This window comes from Balearica regulorum, chromosome 25, assembly GCF_011004875.1.
Source record: "Balearica regulorum gibbericeps isolate bBalReg1 chromosome 25, bBalReg1.pri, whole genome shotgun sequence".
Taxonomy (NCBI): Eukaryota; Metazoa; Chordata; class Aves; order Gruiformes; family Gruidae; genus Balearica; species Balearica regulorum.
This window is the reverse complement of record NC_046208.1, coordinates 6,972,845-6,993,973: the sequence shown is the minus strand read 5'-3', so window position 1 is coordinate 6,993,973 and position 21,129 is coordinate 6,972,845. Positions and strand designations below refer to the sequence as shown.

The following is a 21,129-nucleotide window of genomic DNA, read 5'->3' as shown; positions in this document are numbered from 1 at the left end:
TGCAATATGTTTTTTGAGGAAGAATCTCAGATGACATTCTTTTTGGCTTTCTTCCATGTGTTCTCAGTAAGTGGTGCTTTCCCAGATGCTTCTTGTGTAGGTGTCCGTTTTATTGTATGTCTGTTCAGTGCGTTACGGGGAATCTAAGCATCTGTGACTTTTGTTTTTGGAGAAGATGTAGCTATTAGATTTGACAGCTGTCAGTTTGAGATGTGTGGTTCCTTCTTGCGATATTTCAACAAGCCATTTGAGAGAAACTCTTCATGCAGCCAGGATGATCATCCATAAAAGATGAGTGCTTGCATTCACTGAGTTTTTGAATGTATTTTTTTTAATTGGTAGTACTTGCGGTATTAATTGACTTTTTTCTGCAAAAGCCAAAAATACAGAATGATGTAGTTTACACCAATGACTATGCCATAACTTAAATCTTGTCCAAATCTGTGTGTAGCACTAGTTGTATGTGTGGCTTAAATATATGTTAAACTGGCTTCTGGAGTTATTTTGACAGATAGCCCAGCTGGAGATATTGCTATATACATACTAAAAGAGTTAAACTCTCTGGAGCTGTTCAGAAGTTAATAGATAGCATGTTTTTATTAAAGCTCTTGTTTAGTCAAACAGCAAAAATTTCTTAAATCAACCAGTTTCTAATAGTCAAAGCAGCTCTCCACAGGTGTGTATTTATTTTATTCTTATCTTAAAACATTGGACTAGAGAGGTCTTGGGTGTTTGTCTCCAGAGTAGTTGCAGTAGACCTTTTGGTGTACTGGTTCTTACTATCTGTGCCTTGCTTGTGTCCTACTGATGGTTACTATGGCTGAGAATATTACAAAATCACTTTGTATGCCCAGAGGGATACATGTCCCCCTGTGTGAATTGAGGTGTCCAGAATCTTCTGTCAATGCTTCTTCTGTGATGCATTGCCCAGATGTTTGCATTATTTAAAATGCAGATTCTGGGGGGATAGAGGTGGTCTTGTGGTGTTTCTCTTTTTCACTGAATACAACCGGTTCAGTAATTCTGGGTCTGGTTTCTTTTCCAAAGGGAGTCTTTAATGTTCCATGTGGGATTCATATGTCCAAAGATTTGTATGTGTATGTCTCTAATAAAGATGTTTCTGTATGAGACGGTTCTCTAGGACTCTGCTGTTAGTGGAGAGAAATAAGCACCTCGGGAGTTTGGTGGTTCTTATCCTCAAGTGGATATGTAGCAGGGTAGACCAGTTGTATTCGGCAAGTATGGGGAGCCTGGGTGATTAGTTTATGTGTAAATTACTACTGCATAAATATCTAAATCTGAAGGAGTTGAATGGTATCTCTACATTTTTTTTCCATCTTTGACGTTCTGGAGGCCTTGTGAACATTCCTGCTGTGTCCTTAATGCTGCTCCTTAATGCTTTCAGCTGGTGGGCTTTTAACTTGCTCTCTGCCACCATTTGGAGTTCAAGGATTGTATGTGCAACCATCTTCTCCGAATATAATGCAATCACGATCACAGTCTAGATTACAGTATGTAGAATGAGTTTACGGTAGAGTAATTATTGATACAAGCTTAACCTTACCAAAATTGGCTCTCTTAGTTGGGAGAGGAAGGGACCGAAGAAATAACAGGTAGTATCCTTGGTTAAAGACCTGTGCTTGCAGTTGATCCAGTCAGTCTAGGAGTAAAGTGGGTTCAGAGGAATTCTATCCTTAAGACAGGACTTACATTTCTAGTTCTTCTTCTAGGTACAACTGAAAATGTTAATTAACAGCCGTTTCATACTACTGCTTTGCCTTCAGGTTACTGAGGCACTGGGAAGTGTTTCTGCTTAAATAGTTGTTGAAACCTCAGTATTTAGGAAATGTCTTCTGGGCATTTTTCAATGAACAGTGCTTTTTTCTCGTTTTTACTTTGGACACTCCACTGGAGTGAGGCAAGTCATGCTATTTCTTGTCTGTCTTTCCATGTTTCACTGCCCTTTTTGTTTACGAAAAGCTGTTTGCCTTCTAGATACTTGCTTTCACAGATCATGTGTCCTTTGTTACTAGAAGGAGTAGAAACTGTGTTTAGTGAAAGGTTTGGATTTCACATGAGGACATGATTCAAGGAACCAGAATTCGCAAAAGTCATTAAAATTGGCAATGTTCTGTATAGCCTTAGTCTCATGTGCTTTTCTGTTCTCTCATTTTCATGTTTTTCCTACTCACTTGCCTTTTCTGCTTGTCCATTTTCTGTCCTAAGAAATTGTTACTTGTGACTTTCTCCCCCTGATGTTAATGTGAAATAATTCACATAATCATCTTTCTGCGTGAGCTGTAAGGGAGCAAGCTCTCGGGAGGAGCTGGCTGCTCTCTGGCCCCAGGTACGCAGCACGGGAACAAGCCACGAGAGCCTCAGCCAGGACTTACTGCTCCTGTGCTTAAGCGGCAAAGTTGAATGGGTTTCTGCATTTAATGTTGAAATTAAGTCAGACATTTGCTTTCAAAGTATAAATCTAGAATTTACAAAGTCTAAGGTTGAAGGCGGTCCTAAACAAAACAGACATTCTGGAGGTTTCTTTGAGCACTGTTGTGAACTCTCTGTGGGTGAGAGGTAATGGTATCCTGCTACCCTTGACTGATTTTTTTGTTGTTGTTGTTAAATACATACTTCTTTCAGCGTGGACTTGTCTTCTAAAATACCACTTTTTCTTCCTTTTCCATCCCCCCCGTTCTGACTACCATTTGTTTCAGAAAGTGTGATTTCTGTGCTGTCTACAGCGCATCAGTCCTTATGCTGCTGCAGCGGTTCTCTTGCGGTTGCTATCCTGTTTCTCAATTGCTGAGAAAATGCTTGTGATGGGAACAGATTAACAGAACTGAGGAGGTGTGGACCAGCAATTCATGTGAAATACTTTCTGACAACATAAGACTTTTTTCTTTCTTCAGGATTTGTTGTTTACTCGTTAAACTGTTATATTTTGTCTACTGTTACTGAATGTTGTGTGGCTTGACAAACTTGGAATTGTCATTAATTATTATTTTTCCTGCCAAATATATGCACAGTTTTCAGCAATTAAATGCGTTCATTCAGCAACTTGAAAGAACTAAAACTGTTCCTGCATCATCATCTTCCCTTCTGCCCTTAATTCATGCAGCAGAGTTGTCCTCACCAAAGCATACAAAGAACGTAGTCTCTTCTTCAGACAAAATTGTATTTCAGTTAAGAGAGGGATGTATGACAGGCTGTAACTTACTTTCGTATTGCGCTCTGTTAGCATTACAGGAATGCAACCTGAGGATACTACAGCACTTTCCAGTATGCTGGTACAGTCTCCAAAAGTACCATCTACTAGAAGAATTGGTGTTGGTATTCCCATAGAGGAATGTTCGGTGCTCATAACATTTAAAGGATAACTTCAGCTTTATTTAAGATCCTCTATTATGGTTACTGCATTCAGTAAAAGGGCAGGAAAAAGTGATTTTGTGTCTTGTTCAAATAGGTAATGTTACAATTGTCATAAATACTGTTTTTATTAACTCAGCACAGTAATTATTAAAGCCCTGTCTACGTTCTTTCACATTAGCTAGGAAATTGTTCTACACAAGGTTTGTATTAGCAGTGGAGGCAGAAATTAAGTAATCAAATTGTGTCTCTCTAGTGCTTGCAGAAACCAGACCTCACCAGTGACACAAAGGACAAGGAGTATAAGCCCCACGATATTCCACAGAGACAGTCTGTTCAGCCATCTGAAACTTGTCCACCTGCTCGTCGAGCAAAACGCCTAAGAGCAGAGGTGAGAATCTGTCTTTATGAGGGCAAATGCTCCATGGTGACAGAGCTTGAAATTGTAATGCAGCGATAGTTTGCCTAGCCACCAGGCACAGCAGGGTTTGGTTAAGTTTCAGGGCAAATGTTATTTTGATCAAATTGCTAAATGTTAAACAGCTGTTTAACTTTTTTGTCATTGTTAAATATACCTAAATGTTTATAAATACATAAATTATAATACAGTAAGGATTGTGTGATACTTTAAAAAGTGTGTTACTGAGGTTTGGAGTTCTGAGAGGCTTTTCTACTGAAGCTGTTCCACTTATACATTAGTTATGAGTGTGTACACTATACTAATGTTTTTAGCATGATTATAAATAATAGTTGCTCGTAGATTAAAATACAGGTGACAAAATCTAGACAAGAAGCTTGTCTTTTGCAGCTTTGATCTCTGACATTTCCTCAGAGAACAGCCAGCGAACAGTAGTTATTCTTTAAATGTGTTGGGAGATTTCTGTAAATCTTTCATGAGGTGAAGGCAGATGTTAGAGCAGAGAAGGTTAGAACATTAGCATTGTTGTATTTCATTTTTTTACTCTGAGTTCTATCCATTTGCGATATTTTCACCATGCAATATAAGGGAAAAAATTGCATAACATTAAGTCAATATGGTTTTGTACAGTCAAACAGGATTAATCTTACATGTGCTAAAGAAATAATATTTATTTGGATAAGCATAAAATTTGTTGATTATATCTGCATAGCGTTTTCCTGTGAAGACATATTTTAGGAGATCATGATGTGTCTCCTTCATTGCTGGAAAACTGTAATATTGTGACTTCAGTCTTTCCAGCCTGATGTTCCTGCCTTCAGAGAGTTTACTATTTCTTTTGTTTGAGCAGATGAAGAGTAGGGGAGGCTTATTCCCCAGAGACGGTCTTATTGGTGGTGACGTCATGAGTTAGGAAGGTCATGATTGACTCCCTTTGTTTATAATCCAGATTTCTATTTAAGTTCATTTCAGACTCTCTATTAACTCCCATTGTTCTAGACTTGGTCTTTATTACTTGCAAGTAGTACAGCTTAGTTGTTGCAAATTCTGCCTATAATTATTCTTGGTTAATAAGTTACAGTTAAGCTTTTCTAAAGCTTTTCCACTCAAATACCCGTTTACAAGTTGATTTATAATTCTGAGAAAACCTCAGTAGTTTGATCTGAAACTTTCCATTTGAAGTATCTGCCTGTAGGTGAAAGATGCTGACTCTCACGTACCCATCAAAGATTAACAGCAGGGCAAATATGCACTAAAATTTTAGCTCTTTCTCTGGCAGTGGTGTCAGATGACACTGACTAACACAGAGAGCACGTTTTTCTCATTTCTGTGGAAACTAATTGCTCATACTTAGCCAAATGCAAGGCTACCCTCTCAGCTCTTCCCTAAGCACTGTGGATGTCATGCACCTAATTTTTGTGCAAAGAAAATACTTGGTTCAGAATAGAATTGGAACATACAGAGCTAAGGCAGCATGGACTGACTCACTTAGCAAGGATCTGTACAGTTTTAAGACAATTTCCGAAAGTTAAGATTTGTTAATGTGAGTGTTTCTCTTCCATTGCGGTGCAAAGGCAGCTAAGTTGATGAAATCTGTTTTATCTTTCATTGAAGCCACACACAGTTGGTACTTGCACCGACCTGGCTGCAGAGTAGTAATGTTTGGTTACTGTGTCTCGACTTTTTTCTCTAAGGATTTGTCAGTGTCTTAACTTGTAAAACCTGAATTGGTTCTCATGTTCACCAGTTTGACATTTCCTGCTTCTCAAAGGGGTAACCATCTACTATAAACCTTTAAAATGAGTGAACTACAGGAAAGTACTGTAAATTATTCTTACTAGCAAAAAATACAGCCTGTGGGATAAGTGTTAATTTGCAATTGGGACACATACAGTTTCATCTTGCCCTTTCCTACCTGGTGAGTAAACACTTAGGAGAAAATGTTCAGAATTGGAAAGGAAAAGGGCAGTGACGGTCATAGACTGGTTTTGAAATGCAGAGGCTTTAGATGCTTGATGTAGAAAAGTGTAAAAGATCAGAACAATGGTGCGGAAGCGAAAGTGAGATGAATCAATATGATAAAAGACTCAGGCCAAAAAAAAAAAAAGCTGCTCTTGTGAAGCTAAATATAGGCTTAAGCACAGAATACGGATGCAACTCATAGAAGTTAAAGATGCAGAAGATGGGGCATCTGTTATTGCATTGCTTGAGGATCAGCGCAAACTGGTCCCGATTCAGTATTACTAAATATAATGAACAGCTTTTTTTTTTTGCATATCTTAAGCAATGGGACCTCTGCCTGGTCTCATGGAGACAGCAATTTGGACAAAGAACATAAAAAGTGGATGAGAAGTAATGTCAAAACCACATCTGTAAAAATCCAAAACAAATCAACCAACCTACCAAAAACCCCTGAACAAAACACCCCCTCACCCCCTTTGAATACCTGATGCTGCATTCAGGCTTTTAGAGCGAGGCCGACAAGTCCCATTTTTGGGGGTTCAGGGAGTGGTTGATCGTGGACTGACTTTCGTGAGTAGCAAGAGAGAGTGGATGCATGACCTCATTTCCTTAAGAAATTAGGCTTAAAAAATACGTTGTTTGAGAAACCCATCTTAACGCTGAGAGATTTGAGAATTGTTCTCCCACAGTCTCAAAACTTCAGGGAAGAAATATAAGAATTAAATGGAAAAATATTATTCTGTGTTGAAAGCTCCACAATACACCAGGTGAGTTCCCTGCTTAGGAGGAGTATGCTCTGCTTCTCAAGAGTAAAAGAAAATCTATGAAAGCCCAAAGTTCCTTGCTCCTTTGCTTCTTACTAAGTTCCACTGAAATCAAACTAAAAAGATGGTATCATTATTGGCACAGGCTTTTTGTAGGATTTCCTTTCAAATCTCCTGGTTGTTCTCTGTGTTATTTCTCTCAGAACTCTTTTTTTTAAATAATTGAATACAAGTATTTCAGAAATTCAGATTACCTTTTTAGATTTATTCATTTGTAAGTAAAAACAGTTGAGTCTAAGTGAAGTCCTCAAAGTCTTTATCTGACTTCCACCTGCCTAGCTTTTTCCTAGTACAAGTCAGGTTACAAGTTTTAAGACCTCTGTTGTACCTCAGTGAAGTGTTTGTGTCTCACATCAGCTTGTTCTCTGAACCTGTGCAGTCCTCTCTTGGCATTTGTCAGAGCGGATTAAGAATTGTAGGCAGAATTTTTTTTTTTTCCAATTTGGAAGTAAAAATTGTCTGTTGTCCCCGGTTCTTTTCTCAGCTCTTGAGTATTGAAATGTGTATTTTCGAACCTTGCAGGGTCCTCCACCAAAGTTACTCCAGTGTAGAGACTCGCATAGAATTACTCAGATCTTAATAGGCATGCTCTTGTTAGGGCTGCATGTTGAACACAGCCAGCAGCTTCCCTTCTTCAGAGCCAAAGCAGCTCTGGGGCCGGGAGAAGCTGAGGGCAGGTCGGTCTCCTCGGGCGCTGGGCACAGTACCCAGCTCTGCATTCCAAAATCCTCCATCGGTACTCAGACAGGCAGCCGTGAGTTTAGATGGCAGTGAACGTTTTCCCAAATACAAGTGTAAAACCGAAGTGTTCCATCTAAGGACATTACTGATTTTTTTCTTTTTCTCTTTTTAAGGCAACCAATATTAAAACTGAATCTGACCCTCCAGAAGCCAGAACTCATAATCTGAGACGTAGAATGGGATGTGCACCTCCAAAGTGTGAAAATGGTGAGTGGCAAGTGGGGAACGAAACAAATGTGAAGGTATTTTCTGTTACTTTGTACAAACTTGGTTTAAGACCAGCTGGAACAATTCAAAGTATTTAAAAAAAAATACTTCTGTTAACTTCATTTTTAAATTGAAATTTATTGTAAAAGTTATTTTATGGCTTTGAAATCTTTTTGTTTGTTTTGTAAGTGGTTGAGTTTTCTTGGAGAAGAATATATTCCAATCCACTAGCTTTAAATAGAGGAAACTCTTTTAAGAATGTATTAGATTTCAGACACTTTTAGGAAAGAATTTGAATTTGAAATCAGGAATTGAAACTCATAAAGGCAAAAGATACTATGTTGTGAATTAAACAATAACGTTCCTATAATATGATTTTTTTGAATTGCTTATATCAAGAGTCCTGAGTGTGTTGTTATCTGTTCTTAAGAAGTAGTAATTTCGGACTGAGAAGAAATGTTTCGTGCCATCAAACAGAAGAATAAGCTTGTTGACAAATAATTTGGCAAAGCAAATATAGGAGCTATTTACAACTAGTTCATAATTGAAATTAACTGAGCAGTTTGTCAGTCTCCTCTGTTCATTCAAAATCTCTTTTTCCCCCCCCCAAGAATCTGTGGAAGTCGTGATCTTTTTTTTTAACTGGATATTTTTTTCTTTAAAGAGTGTCTCTAGGCATTAACCTTTTTTCTCCCCCCCCCCCCCCCCCCCCCCCCCCAAAGAGTATAAGGAAAAAGCTCTTGACAGTTTTTTAATATTTAAATTTCTGAGAGATGTAGAATGTTCTTCTCTTTAGTATCTTTGTTAGCTGCCAGACTCCCAAGAAATGCTTCAGCTTTTGTCTCATGTCTGGGTGTAAAGGCCTCTAGCTCACTCATAACTTCAGCTAAGGACATCATTGCCCCTTTGTCTTCAGCACCAGAGCCCGGGGATTCTTCACACTCTGGTGTGTGGATTTGGGTGTGTGGGTTGTTGTTTCTTTATAATGTCAGGAATGAAGACTTGAGTGGAGACATGCCTGAATTAGGTAGGAGTGTAAGAATGTAGAGGATTTGCTTCTTTGTCAGGCCACTTCTGCTGCATGCTCGTCTTGGACTACATGTTTTCAAGAAAGCTACACCACAAGAAACTGAAGTGTGGAGACATCGTAGGAAGCTGTAGTGTTGTTTCATGTTGTCATGTGACATACTGCTGTAAAATTGATGGAGTGATTCAACTACATTTGTTAATACCACATGGAAATAAAGTCTTAGTTTATGAAGACACTCATAATTCAATTTAAATGAATTTAAATGGGATTTAAAATATCTATTTGAAAATTGTAGGCTGTGATAGTCATTGCTAGCTCACCATGGCATGCTTGGTTTTTCTGATAATACCAGCTTCTGCAGGCATTGTCAGTATTCAAATCTTGCCTTAAGCTAACCGAAACAGGCGTGTGTATGGGGTAACAAGTAATTCAACAAACAACTTAGTGATGCAGTCTAACAAGTAATAACAAATAAAATAATAACAAGTAATACCCTCTTTTTTTCCCTTGTTGCACCAGAAAAGGAAATGCATAGCACAGTGAAACTTCCCGAGAAGAGAGAACATGCTGGGGAGCCAGAGAAAGACAAATCCAAAGTCCGATCTAAAAAACCTACTAATGCTGTGAGTACGCCCTGCCCTCCTGCTGCTTCATATTGATTGCAGGTGTTTCGGGGTTTCTTTTGGGTATGTGGTGAAATCTCACGTCATTTATATCACACTAAGGACTCTCTTGTGCTCTTCATGTAACCCTGTGATTGAAACAAAGCAGTGTCTGTGCCTGCTGGAACGTATGTGCTCGTAAAGCTTTGTGCTGTTACAAAGCTGAAAATAACAGGATAGTTGAGTTTCACCATCTATAACTAAAGTAACTTGTTTTCTGTCTCCAAGGTATGGTCTCAAAATAAGCATTTTTAAAGAAGAATCCAAGTAGAAGTGGTGGTTCTGTGAACTGATCTCTCTCCCCATTGCTCTTTAACCTCAAGGGAACTTACTGTGAGCTTTGGCACCCGGCTCTCCAGCAGACCTGCCGCTTATTCCACAATTTTCAGCACTAACTTGGAAGCGTCGTTGTTCAAATGCTTCTCAAAAACACAACCCTGTTCCTGCTCCAACTCTCCACACCCCTCCCAAACACCCCAAACTGAGAGCAATGGTAGTTTGTCTCACTTTTGAGCAGGTGACACTGAGATTCTTTCGGTCCATGCCACTACTTGGGTCCTTCCTAAACCCAAAAATATTCTTCATTTAATCCACACCTATAGTTAAATACCTGCGAATGAAATGTGCAGTGCTAGAAGCCTGACACCCCCACCCCCCAAACAAAAAAAGCTTGCGGGGAGGAGCAGGGGAGGTGCTGCTGCTTTTTTTTAACAATGTAAGACAGCAGGGTCTGCTTGTCCTCACGGCTCTGTGCTGTACTGGAGAAGAGCCTTCCAGGCTGTTGCTGCAGGCGGTGCGGTGTCAGACAGGCAGCAGACAACCTTCCCGTGTTGGGATTGCCTGCATCTTTTCCTTGTGCCTCGGTAGCTGCTGTGTGAAACCTCCATCCAGCTTCTTGAACAGCTGCCCCCCTGCCCATGGGCACACAGCTCTGCTGGGAAGCTCGTGCCTTTCCAAGTGAAAACGAAGGTCTTGGCCAGCACCTCTGGGGAAAGAGGAGCACTCCCATCAAGACGAACCCCTTTCTCTCTCTCCTGAGGCTCCAAATAGTTGACCTCAGAGGAGGATGAAACATCTGTGCACACACGCTGCATGCGAGAGCAACAAGAAAAAGGATTTGTGAGCCCCCAACAGGTGTTGCGTTATACCTGCCGAATCCACAGTACTGCTGATTTGAAATGTCCTGGCCGCTGAATCAAGCCTTCTGCCATTTGGGGGAAAAAAAAACGTGGAAGGGCTTGCAACTCTTGTGGCCCTTCCTTAAATTAGAGAGGGGTTATTTAAACTTTCACATAAATAGTTTGTGTTTGCTTGTCTCATTTCTGTTTCAGAGGTAAAGTGAAAATAAGCTTTGGCAAATGTCATAGATGACTGAGTTACCAAGCTGCTGTTTCACCATGAGTTGCCTCAAGTGCTCAAATTCCCACTCTGGCGATTTTGTGTTACAGGTGGATTTGTATGTATGTCTCTTATGTGGCAGTGGTAACGATGAGGACCGTCTCCTGTTGTGTGATGGCTGTGATGACAGTTACCATACTTTTTGTTTAATTCCACCCCTTCATGACGTTCCCAAAGGGGACTGGAGGTGTCCACAGTGTTTGGCTCAGGTAATCTGACAAACCATAAAAGTTAGGCTGAAGGTTATTTTTTACTTTGTGGGATTTTTTTAAACTTGATCCTAGTGATTGAAAATACAATTTATTACTTGAGATTCTGCAAACAAGGTGATAGAGGGTAAAGCTAAAATGAAGACTGGGCATGCCCCAAATTGAAAAGCTGTCACTTAATATTTTTGAGCCAAAAATTGATGTGCCTTTAAAGAATACATTGGATTTTAATTAGCACCTTTACCCTGTATTTGAAATTGGAGTCTTACTGGGTCCTTCAGTGTGGAGGTCTAGACATCTTTTTTTTTTTTTTTCTTAGCTTTACTAGAGGAAGAAGAAATTAGGTATATCACTTCATTAATGTTTATGCAGATTTATAAATAAATAAGTATCTTGATTTGGTGAATTAAGCAGTGTTGTTTCTTCTTCTGACTGTTGACTTGGGGCAGTCCTTTCATTTCGGTCAAGCATCCTGCCTTCTTACCCGTCAGATGCTGTAATAGTAACTGATTTGTGTAAAACCTGAGCACAGATTGTCTTAATACATTATAGAAATAATTCTCTTTTTGGTTACAGGAGTGCAATAAGCCTCAAGAAGCATTTGGTTTTGAACAAGCAGCAAGAGACTATACACTTCGCACATTTGGAGAAATGGCAGATGCATTCAAGTCAGACTATTTTAACATGCCAGTACATGTATGTTCATGTATTTATCCTGATGCCATAATGTAGATTTCATTTTTTGTGCTTAGTTAAAATATACAACTTTTGAGGGGGAGCGGAGAATTCTGGTTTTGAATGGGATGAAATCCCAAATCAGAGATTCTCATTTATCAGTGAACCCTTGTTCTTGCTGGTGTTGTGGTTTCTTGTTCCATTGGCTTCTTGGTTGTTGGGGTTTTTTCCAGTGGTTTTGTTTTTCACTTTTGAAGAATTGTCTGTAAGGAAGAGAATACTCTCCAACTGTCACCCATTTCTGAGAGCACAAAGCAGCAGTATCTCCTGGGTGGAACCATGTTTCTGCTGCATTTTTTTTTTTCTCTTGTTGAAACGATTTTGAAATGGGGAAATGCTTCAAGCTAATGGAGGTTCCTCCCTGAGATATCTTTTATGCACATGCTTTTTATATACCGATTTCCTCAGTATATACTCCTTGTTTTTCTTCTTCTTGTACCTAGATGGTCCCCACTGAGCTGGTTGAAAAAGAATTCTGGAGACTTGTTAGTACCATTGAAGAGGATGTGACAGTAGAATATGGAGCTGATATTGCTTCAAAAGAATTTGGCAGTGGCTTCCCAGTTAGGGGTGGGAAATTTAAAGTTAGACCAGAAGAAGAGGTAGGTCTGTTTTAGTTCACTCTGTATGTTTGTATTGCAGTTCTTCATTAAATAAGTCTGTCTGGTTCAAAGCACAGTAATGGAGTAACTGAGTTGCAAAGTGTTTGGTGTGTCTGGCACAGTATTTGAAAAGGAGAATTACATCAGAGTTTTGAATAAATGAAATTTGCTGTGATCAGACTTTAAAAGCCACTGGTTTATCCTAGAAGTTAATAAATAATTTCCAAACTAACAAAAAAAAAAGTCTCATTTTAAGAACGCCGGTCAGATAAGGTTTCTGAAATGAGCAAAGACAACGGAGGTTTTGTTCTTTGATTCATTGACCTATTTCTTATATTTTTCCAGTTGGGAAGGATGCTCTTCTTCTCTTGCTCTTTTGGCAGTTTTACCTTCTTGGGTTTTTCACTTCATGTTGTATAAACCTGTGACTGTTCTGTTCAATTTTCAGGAATACCTTGATAGTGGCTGGAATTTAAACAACATGCCTGTGATGGAGCAGTCTGTTCTTGCTCACATCACTGCAGACATATGTGGAATGAAATTACCCTGGCTGTATGTAGGCATGTGCTTTTCTTCATTTTGTTGGCATATAGAAGACCACTGGAGCTATTCGATTAACTATCTGCATTGGTGAGTTTGAGGAATAAACTCAGCGTGAGAAGCAATCTCCCTTTCATTCCCCATTCCCCTTCTTAATTAGTGGACTAAAACCAGATTCATAGAGTTCAGGCCAGAATAACCCTTGCAGTCCTGTAGCAGCAGGGTTAAAATTGACATAGTGTGATTCCTGCACTGATTTGGTTTTGGACAAGAGGTCATATTTTGGAAAGAGACATCCATTCCCAGTTTTAAATAAATCCATGAGTGATGCAGCAGATACTCCATCAAATGTTTTATTATGCTCAGTGTAAAACTAAAAACCATGAAAATTTTTTTAAAAATCATCTAGCTTCAACTAACAATCTTAAGATCCTGCATATTTTTTTGTCTGTTAGATAGATCATTCTATCATAAATCCTCTCATCAAGCGAACACTTGTCAGCTGTAATCAGGACAGATCTTTGCCATCTCTTTGATATTCTAAATAGATTGAACTTCTTACACTTTTCACCTTACAACAGCTTTTCTAGAGTTTGAATTATTCTTGTCACTCTTCTTGAAACCTGTCAAGGTCTTTCCCTTTCCTTGTTCACATAAGTATTCCAGCAAAATGGTAAAACCACATCCCAGCTACTATTCAGTAGGTTGTCTTTTTGGTTGGTTATTCAGTTGTTGCTCCTTGAAACAGCTGCTGCTGTAGCACAGTCCAAGTAGTCAGTGACTTAATTCATTTGCTTTCTTAGTACTTAACATTAAAAAAAAAAAAAAAAAGCTAAGTAAATGAGTGATCAGGATTACATTGTAAAAATTACATTCCTTGTCATTGTTTGGGTTTTTTTGGTGGTGGGTTTGTTTGGGTTTGTTTGTTTTGTTTTTTTTTTTTGTGTCTGGGTCTTCAGCTGAAAACTGTGAGGAAGAGAGGAAGTTTTCTGTTTGCCATAGAAATTTCATTTCTTCATTTCTTCAAGGAGGGCTTCCCTCAGTATTGTTAGGAAGGCATGTCCTTCATAATTTGTCCTGAATTGCATTAGTGTTTGCAGTCTAGGTGAGAAAGATGCATAAGTGCATACTTATATACATGCACACACATGTACATACCTTGACAGACACATGTGAAAGTTGCCCCACCTGCTTTTCATTTATTTCTCCTTCGGCATGAAAGTCTTTGATGTCTTTTCATTTGCACATATTTTTCTGTATTTCCCTTCAACTCAGAGGTGTTAGGCTGGGGTTTTTAGCCTATTTGAGATCAATGTGTAGTTGAGGTTAATACTTTTCTTGGCCAGAGGAGTCAATCTTAATGACCTGCCACTGAAGAGACAGTGATCCAAACTCTGAAAAGACTTCAGAAGACAGGACTCGTTCTTGTGGAATATGAGGGATGGCATGTCCATCTGCAGTGTTCCCATGTGCCTTGAAGGAACTTGTATCCTGATATAGGATTTTGAGCAGGTAGTCCCAAGTGAACCAGGCTACAACAGCACACCTTCCATAGGGTTCCAGGCAATAGTTCTCCTGCGTGACTCTCAATCCTGTGTTAGTTCTTGAAATGGTAGAAGGACTAAAACAAATCTTCGCTTCTGAAGATGTTTGCAAATAAATAAGATGTCAGTCCTGGTCAGAGGAAGAATTTCCATCATTGATGCTAGTATTTCTGAAGGCAGGAATGTAGAGCTGTGAGGTAGCCGTGCAGAAAGAACTGTCACCTTCATCCATTCTGCAACTTGCTGCCTTCATAAGGCTGATGCCTTAACACATAATTGGAATTGTATCTTTCTCCATTATCTGTTCTCCTGAGGTCCAGAGACCCTGGTACCAGTATCCTGGTCCAGGTTTAGCATAGTTCACATCTGCTGTCATCCACTCCTTGGCACTGACACGTATCAAGGAGCAGAATTCTTGACTAACCCAGTACTGGATCAGGACGGAGGACAGCTGTTAGTTGCATCTGTGGCTGGTCTTCATGAATGCACGGAATTGTTCCAAGATGATGACCAGGTCCAAGGCTGCGTAGTCATTTAACACCGCAGAGTGACGACTCTGCTTGTGCTTCTCCTTGTGATCCCAGTGTCACTGCCCTTACAGAGTGTGTAGTCGTGTCGTGTCCCCCCCCAACCGCAGCTGGCTGTCCCATTTGCCATGACAGAGGTGCTGTTTGAGTACAGGAGTAACCTCTAGGTACGAGGGGTATGCCTCTGGATTTGTACTTCACTCTTTTCTTCCGGAATCCTCCCAATTGCTTCATGACCTATTGGGAAAAAGAAGCTGTTAGGTCAGCTTTTCTCTGCCAGCTTTTTCAGGAATCTTGGGAAAAGGCGGTTTGTCTGTTATCTTCTTTTCTAAATACTTTTTCTAACGTTGTTCTTTATAAGGGATTGAAAGGCGTTTTCATCTTTGCACTGCGGTGAGCCAGCTTCACTGTAAACCTGAAACGATATCTACTGGAACACATCTGCATAACCTTAATTTTCTCAACTGGCTTGCCTTGGCTTAAGCTGTTGCTAAAAGTTCTTTGTTCCTACTCTGGATATGGAATATTTTTGTTCTTGATGTCTTTTGTATAATTTGGAAGTTTAATTTCTACTTACTATATGTTGCTTTTATGGCAGTTATGCACAAGACCAAAAGAACTGGCTTTGGTTATTAGTTCCAAGAGGGAGTTTGTGTTCATGGTAAAAGAGAAACGGCTTATGTTTTGAAGTTGTGCTAGAATCAGCAGAATTTCACTGAGGACTTCTTCAGTCTTTTTTTCCCTAGAATATTTTAAGTATGTGCTAAGAAATGTAGGCAGTTAAAAAGTTAGGTCTGGAGGAGGGACCTGTGTAAAATGTGAAGATTCAGGAAGGTGCCTAATCTTTGCATTTCTTCCTAGTGATATACCCTTCTTTTGACATGGTGTAATTTAAAGCAGAAGACTGAAAATGTAACTTACAAGATTGCTTATATTTAACTTTTTTTAATAATCTTGCAGGGGGGAGCCTAAAACGTGGTATGGAGCCCCAGGGTATGCAGCTGAACAGCTGGAGGATGTAATGAAGAAGCTTGCTCCAGAGCTATTTGAATCTCAGCCAGATCTCTTGCACCAACTTGTCACCATAATGAACCCGAATACTTTGATGGCCCACGGAGTGCCTGTATGTTGTTGGACTCCTGTGCTACTCCCCCAAACTGAACCCTCTTCCATTTGCACTGAATTCTACTTCAAAGCTGATAATTGAAGCCACTTTTATTACAGAGATGGTGTGGTAGTTGCCATGTGTGTTGTATCTTCCTTATCTAGTGTAATGTGCCAGTGTGAACAGATGGGCAATGGAATCATTGCTTTTGGAATTGCTTGGCAAACTCTTCTCTGGAGATCCACCTTTAGTGTATTTCTATTTCTGTATCTCAGCTGGAAAGTTTTTAGTCTCAACCTTTGAAACAATGGCAGGACCTCTTCGTATGTCTGTCTAATCAGACACAATTTTTTTGGCATAGAGTTTCTGGCAAGGGGCCAGACCCCATTCTTCCTTTATTTGTCATCCACATCCTCTATTTTTCCTGGATAAGTTCTTAGGTATTTAAAAACATTTTTCATCAGTTTCCATCATACTCCATACTAGATTATTCATGGGAATTATGTCCCTTTACAACTTAATTAGCTTTTGACTACCTGACCTTGGGACTTGAAGGAAAATCTGGAAAAAGCAGCAAAATTTGTGGTGTCTGCTATGCTTTGAGAGACTCCAAAATTGAAAGTTGCAGGAAGACTCGCCTGCTTTCATGCTGATTATATACCACCAAAAGTATTAGATTTACAGCAGTATGAACTTTTGAGTAGGTTCCAAACTTCTCTTCCCCTTCAGCTGCCCGTTGAAGCGAGCCTTGCCTGTGCTTTACCTGTGTAACTGCACAGAGCCAGCAAAGTGCAAAAGGCACAGGCAGCTGACTTAAAATGGGTTGGTGTGTGGGTATGGCTGAATGAAACCCCTTTGCTTCTAGGGTTTTATATGACAAATTACCAAATGCTGGGTGTAATTCTTGGGCTTATGGTTTAGAACTATCCAAAGTTGTCGTAGAAGTTACTAGGAATTGGAAATCCATATTCTCTTCGCAGCCTTCAGTTCTGTTAAGGTTTGACCTAATGCTCATCTGTCTGTTCTCTTAGGTTTATCGAACCAATCAGTGTGCCGGAGAGTTTGTGATCACCTTTCCAAGAGCTTATCACAGTGGCTTCAATCAGGGTTTCAATTTTGCTGAAGCTGTGAACTTCTGCACGGTTGACTGGGTATGTTCCAAAACCAGTTTCTCATTACATATGCGGTCCCAAAGTTGTTCGTAGCTGATGTACAGCTCTAATTTACTGCTGATGTGCAAATCTAATCCACAGATCAGAAGGAGCCTATTACTGGAAGCATAATGTTTTGCTGAAGGTATTTCTTTCATATAGTGAACTGTGGGCTTTCTCTGGTTCCTAAGGTTTGGTTTGAAACTATACATTAGGGCAGATGCATCTTTTACAGCAGACGGTAGGCTAGGTCCTGTGAGAAGCACCAGTGCTGCTGGAATCTACTCCTTTTGCGTCCCAAAATTCCATTCAAATTGTTAAGAGCTGGAATGAAATTTTTCTCTTTATTGCACTGGGAATTCTCTAAGAGGTGCTTTCTACAGCTGAAAAAGAAAGCTGACTTGGACTTCTTAAATTTAGCTTCTGTGGTTAAATCAGATGTTACATTTAACATACGTTAAGAACAGGTAAAGACTTTGATAGTCCTCTTGGAGAAAAGATAATAAGAATTGTGTCTGATGTGAGTACATCCTCTTGGACAGCAGAGGTGCTGTAGGTTTTTAGGGAAGAATACTTAATGAGAAGGGAACAGGAAGTTTTAATGTTCAAACAGAAGGTTTACAGCCCAGTACTTTATTCCCATTAAACTTCACTCAGCTCATTGAAACAACAGAAACGGGCACACATTACAGTTATTAGGTCATGGTAATGTATTAAGTCTTTTTTTCTTTTTGTAAATAAAAACAAATGGAGCATAGTTGCTCCAAAGTTACAAGTAATCATTTCTCCTTCCCAGCAGATTTCTCAGACACAGGGTATTGCCTGATCTCAGAAAGATCCTCTGAAGCTACTGATATTTCGGGTTACTCCTCTTCTGTTTTTTTTTCCCCAAAAAAGGTCTTGGCTATTTGTAAATGTAGCCCATCTAAAAATGTTGCTAGATTTAAAAAACATCATTTAGATTAGGAGATAGCTAAAATTGGAAGAAAGCTTTCTGCATTGTGGCTGTGTTCACGTAGCAGTTGGGTTGGGTTTGTTTTTCCTCTTGACCTTCCATGAGTTGTAACCTGCGCATCGCTACCCACCTGGCCAGTGAGAGCCTTAAAATAAAGCTATGAGTAACCTGCCCAGCTCATAATGAATTGTTTACTCTACCTGGGGTTGGTTAGGGACTTTAATGGTTCATGGAGTCAGCAGTTTCTCAACACTGTTTGTGTCCTATGTAAAACAGCCATAGCAATTGAGAAAAAGGCCCCACGTGTGCCGCAACCTGCCTGTGACAGGGCGTCCCTCGGGTGCAAGAACAGGGCGAGGGTATCGACTGTTCCCTCTGCTGCTTTGCTAGCCTCTGTCTGTTTTTAGCTTGGGTCTTCCTCAGCCTGCTGTGGTTTAGTGATTTAGTTACCCCTAATTATTCCCTCTGTGAACCTAGCCAAGCAACTTGGATCCCCAGTGTCCGCTGTAAAGGAGTTCTAAGCAGTCCTGGTTTACAAGAACTCAGGGCCCTGATTTCTCTAGTTTTAAATTCTGAATTATGAATATCATTGCTAGAAGGATTTGTCTTGGCCTTTCATTTAGATAGTTTTGGGTTAGTAGCATAATAAAGTTAGTACCTTAATGTATATTTCAAAATAAACCATTCATTTAATGTTTTTCAATGCAGCTGCCCTTGGGTCGCCAATGTGTGGAACATTACCGTCTGCTAAACCGTTACTGTGTGTTTTCTCACGATGAGATGATCTGCAAAATGGCTTCCAAAGCAGATGTTCTTGATGTTGTGGTAGCATCTACAGTTCAGAAAGACATGGCTATTATGATTGAAGATGAGAAGAGGTTGCGTGAGAAGGTTGATAAACTGGTGAGTTGGAGGAAATAGTATTGTAATGGATGAAGGAACAGTTACACAGTGGTGTGAGAACACGCTGGGACTTGTACTGTGTTGTCAATGACTTAGAGCTCTGTGGTGCCTTCCTGAGCAGTGGGGTTGATTTCAGAGGACCACCTGGGTAAGGAATCATTTATCGTGCATCTTGTTTTAGCATCTGCCCTTTTTTATGGTTCAGATAGTCTCTTTTACAGTAATATTCTTTCAATGATTTAGTTAGAATAGCGGGTTTTTCATTAACCAAGATTTCTGTCTACCTGGTTTTAATATCTTATTTCTGAACTTCATTATTCCTTTGATAAATTCTGATGTTTTAGCTTGGAATAATCACCTCTTCCTTAGATTTTGAAGCGATGCAACGTACACTCTTTTGCAGGGAGTGACTGACTCGGAGAGAGTGGCTTTTGAGCTGTTTCCTGATGACGAGCGACAGTGCTTGAAGTGTAAAACCACCTGTTTCATGTCTGCTGTTTATTGTCCGTGTAAACCTGGATTATTGGTATGCTTGTACCATGTCGAGGATCTCTGCTCCTGTCCCACCTACAAATATAAACTGGGGTAAGCTTTAGATTGCAGTAATACTGTGTTCTGGAGATATTTATTATATGTGTAGGTATTGTGGTCTGATCATCTGGTGTCTATTTGTCAATGGTGCTAGTCTCGGTATTCTGTTTCTCTCTGTCCTTTGCAAATACAGTACCCCCAAAACAAAGTGCCTTTTCTGTGCTCGTATACAAAGACTCTTTCTTTTCAGCATTCAGCTCTTCTTGCTCCATAATGGCACAAATTGCTGGATAAGTTAGTTTGCTTTTTGTATTTATAGCCACAAGGTCATCGTCCCTTACATCCAGTCCTTGCCGAGTAATATTTTTTGCTTTTGTTAGCTTTCATTCCTGTTATCTTTCCTTTCCTGTTGTTTGTTACATGTTTATCCTACATGAGTGTAGCTTGTCCTAAGACAATTTCACAGTTGCTTCAATTGTAATGTTAAAATTGCTTTTTGAAGCAATTGCAACATTGAAATTGTCTTAGGAGGAACATGGTGTGGTTGGAGGTCTTAATTGTATAACCCTGGATGCGTAGTGGATCGTTTCTGTGTTGTGTGGGCCAGCATATCGCCATGGTCTTCCCTTCCGCCCTCCTGCTCCCCCCAGTTTTTGCTGAAGTTTGAATTCTGTGCTACTTGTAGGTACCGCTATACCCTGGAGGAACTGTATCCAATGATGAACGCGCTAAAGATGCGTGCGGAATCATACAACGAATGGGCTTCCAATGTTAACGAAGCTCTGGAGGCAAAAATTAACAATAAAAAAAGTAAGTATCTTACCTTTTGTTTGCAACACATAATTTTAAAAGGCTAATTTGTCAGTTTTTAGTTTCTGAACCTTTGCAACTTTTGTCTTATGTGACAATCAAAAGAAATCATCTGTGATTTCATGTTTTAAAGTAAATATTTTAGCTGTTATAGTTCCAGAAATTATGCTGTCTCTGTGTGAGAAGACTGTAACTCATTTTGACACAAAATATAACTGAAGTTGAAATAGAAATATTTTTAATGTGTTGTGTTACTCAGCCTTACCATTTAAAATTCATTGCAAAGGGAGACTTTTGTTAACTTAGTATTTTTCCCAAAAGGTCTCATCAGTTTTAAGGCTTTGATAGAAGAATCAGAAATGAAAAAGTTTCCAGACAATGATCTACTGCGACACCTCAGACTGGTTACGCAAGATGCAGACAAATGTGCCTCGGTTGCACAGCAGCTTCTTAATGGCAAAAGACAAACCAGGTGAATGTTACTGTATGTGTTTGCAATAAAACTGAGTCACTGAAGAGAGATGCCAGTGTTCTGTAAGGCTTAAAAATGAAAGTAATCTATTTGTCTTCTCAGAAGAGCCATCTTTTACAGGGAGATTCACCTTTACTGCATGTAATAAGTTAAACATCCTGAGCTTTGAATTTCTTCTTCCTCTGTGTTTTTGACAGTTGGGCAGTAAATTCATTCTAATGTTCCCCAAAAGGAAAAATTGGTGTTGTATTTCCAGACAAAGCAACACCCAACAAGATACAGTCCACTTGCGTTTGTGCCATGGGGACTGAAAAATCTGTCTGTGGTGCATATGTCATCATATTCATTACGCTTTATGCCTTGTGGAAAAATAAAGTGTCATAACTTCCTGAGCTGATGATGGGGGGAATACTGTATGAGATCTCTGAAAAACA

At 39.6% G+C, this 21,129-nt stretch overlaps 1 protein-coding gene across 1 annotated transcript in view; it reads left to right on the top strand.

The window, feature by feature from the left end:
* KDM5B (lysine demethylase 5B) overlaps window positions 1-21,129 on the top strand; it is a 57,988-nt gene that overhangs the window by 18,728 nt on the left and 18,131 nt on the right. Inside the window, exons 5-17 of the mRNA XM_075775856.1 lie at window positions 3,626-3,760; window positions 7,428-7,521; window positions 9,071-9,174; window positions 10,662-10,820; window positions 11,397-11,516; window positions 11,999-12,157; window positions 12,606-12,787; window positions 15,729-15,891; window positions 16,905-17,024; window positions 18,688-18,882; window positions 19,286-19,467; window positions 20,099-20,223; window positions 20,545-20,695. Of these exons, the coding sequence (XP_075631971.1) occupies window positions 3,626-3,760; window positions 7,428-7,521; window positions 9,071-9,174; window positions 10,662-10,820; window positions 11,397-11,516; window positions 11,999-12,157; window positions 12,606-12,787; window positions 15,729-15,891; window positions 16,905-17,024; window positions 18,688-18,882; window positions 19,286-19,467; window positions 20,099-20,223; window positions 20,545-20,695 (1,889 nt within the window). The remainder of the gene's footprint in view (window positions 1-3,625; window positions 3,761-7,427; window positions 7,522-9,070; window positions 9,175-10,661; window positions 10,821-11,396; window positions 11,517-11,998; window positions 12,158-12,605; window positions 12,788-15,728; window positions 15,892-16,904; window positions 17,025-18,687; window positions 18,883-19,285; window positions 19,468-20,098; window positions 20,224-20,544; window positions 20,696-21,129) is intronic.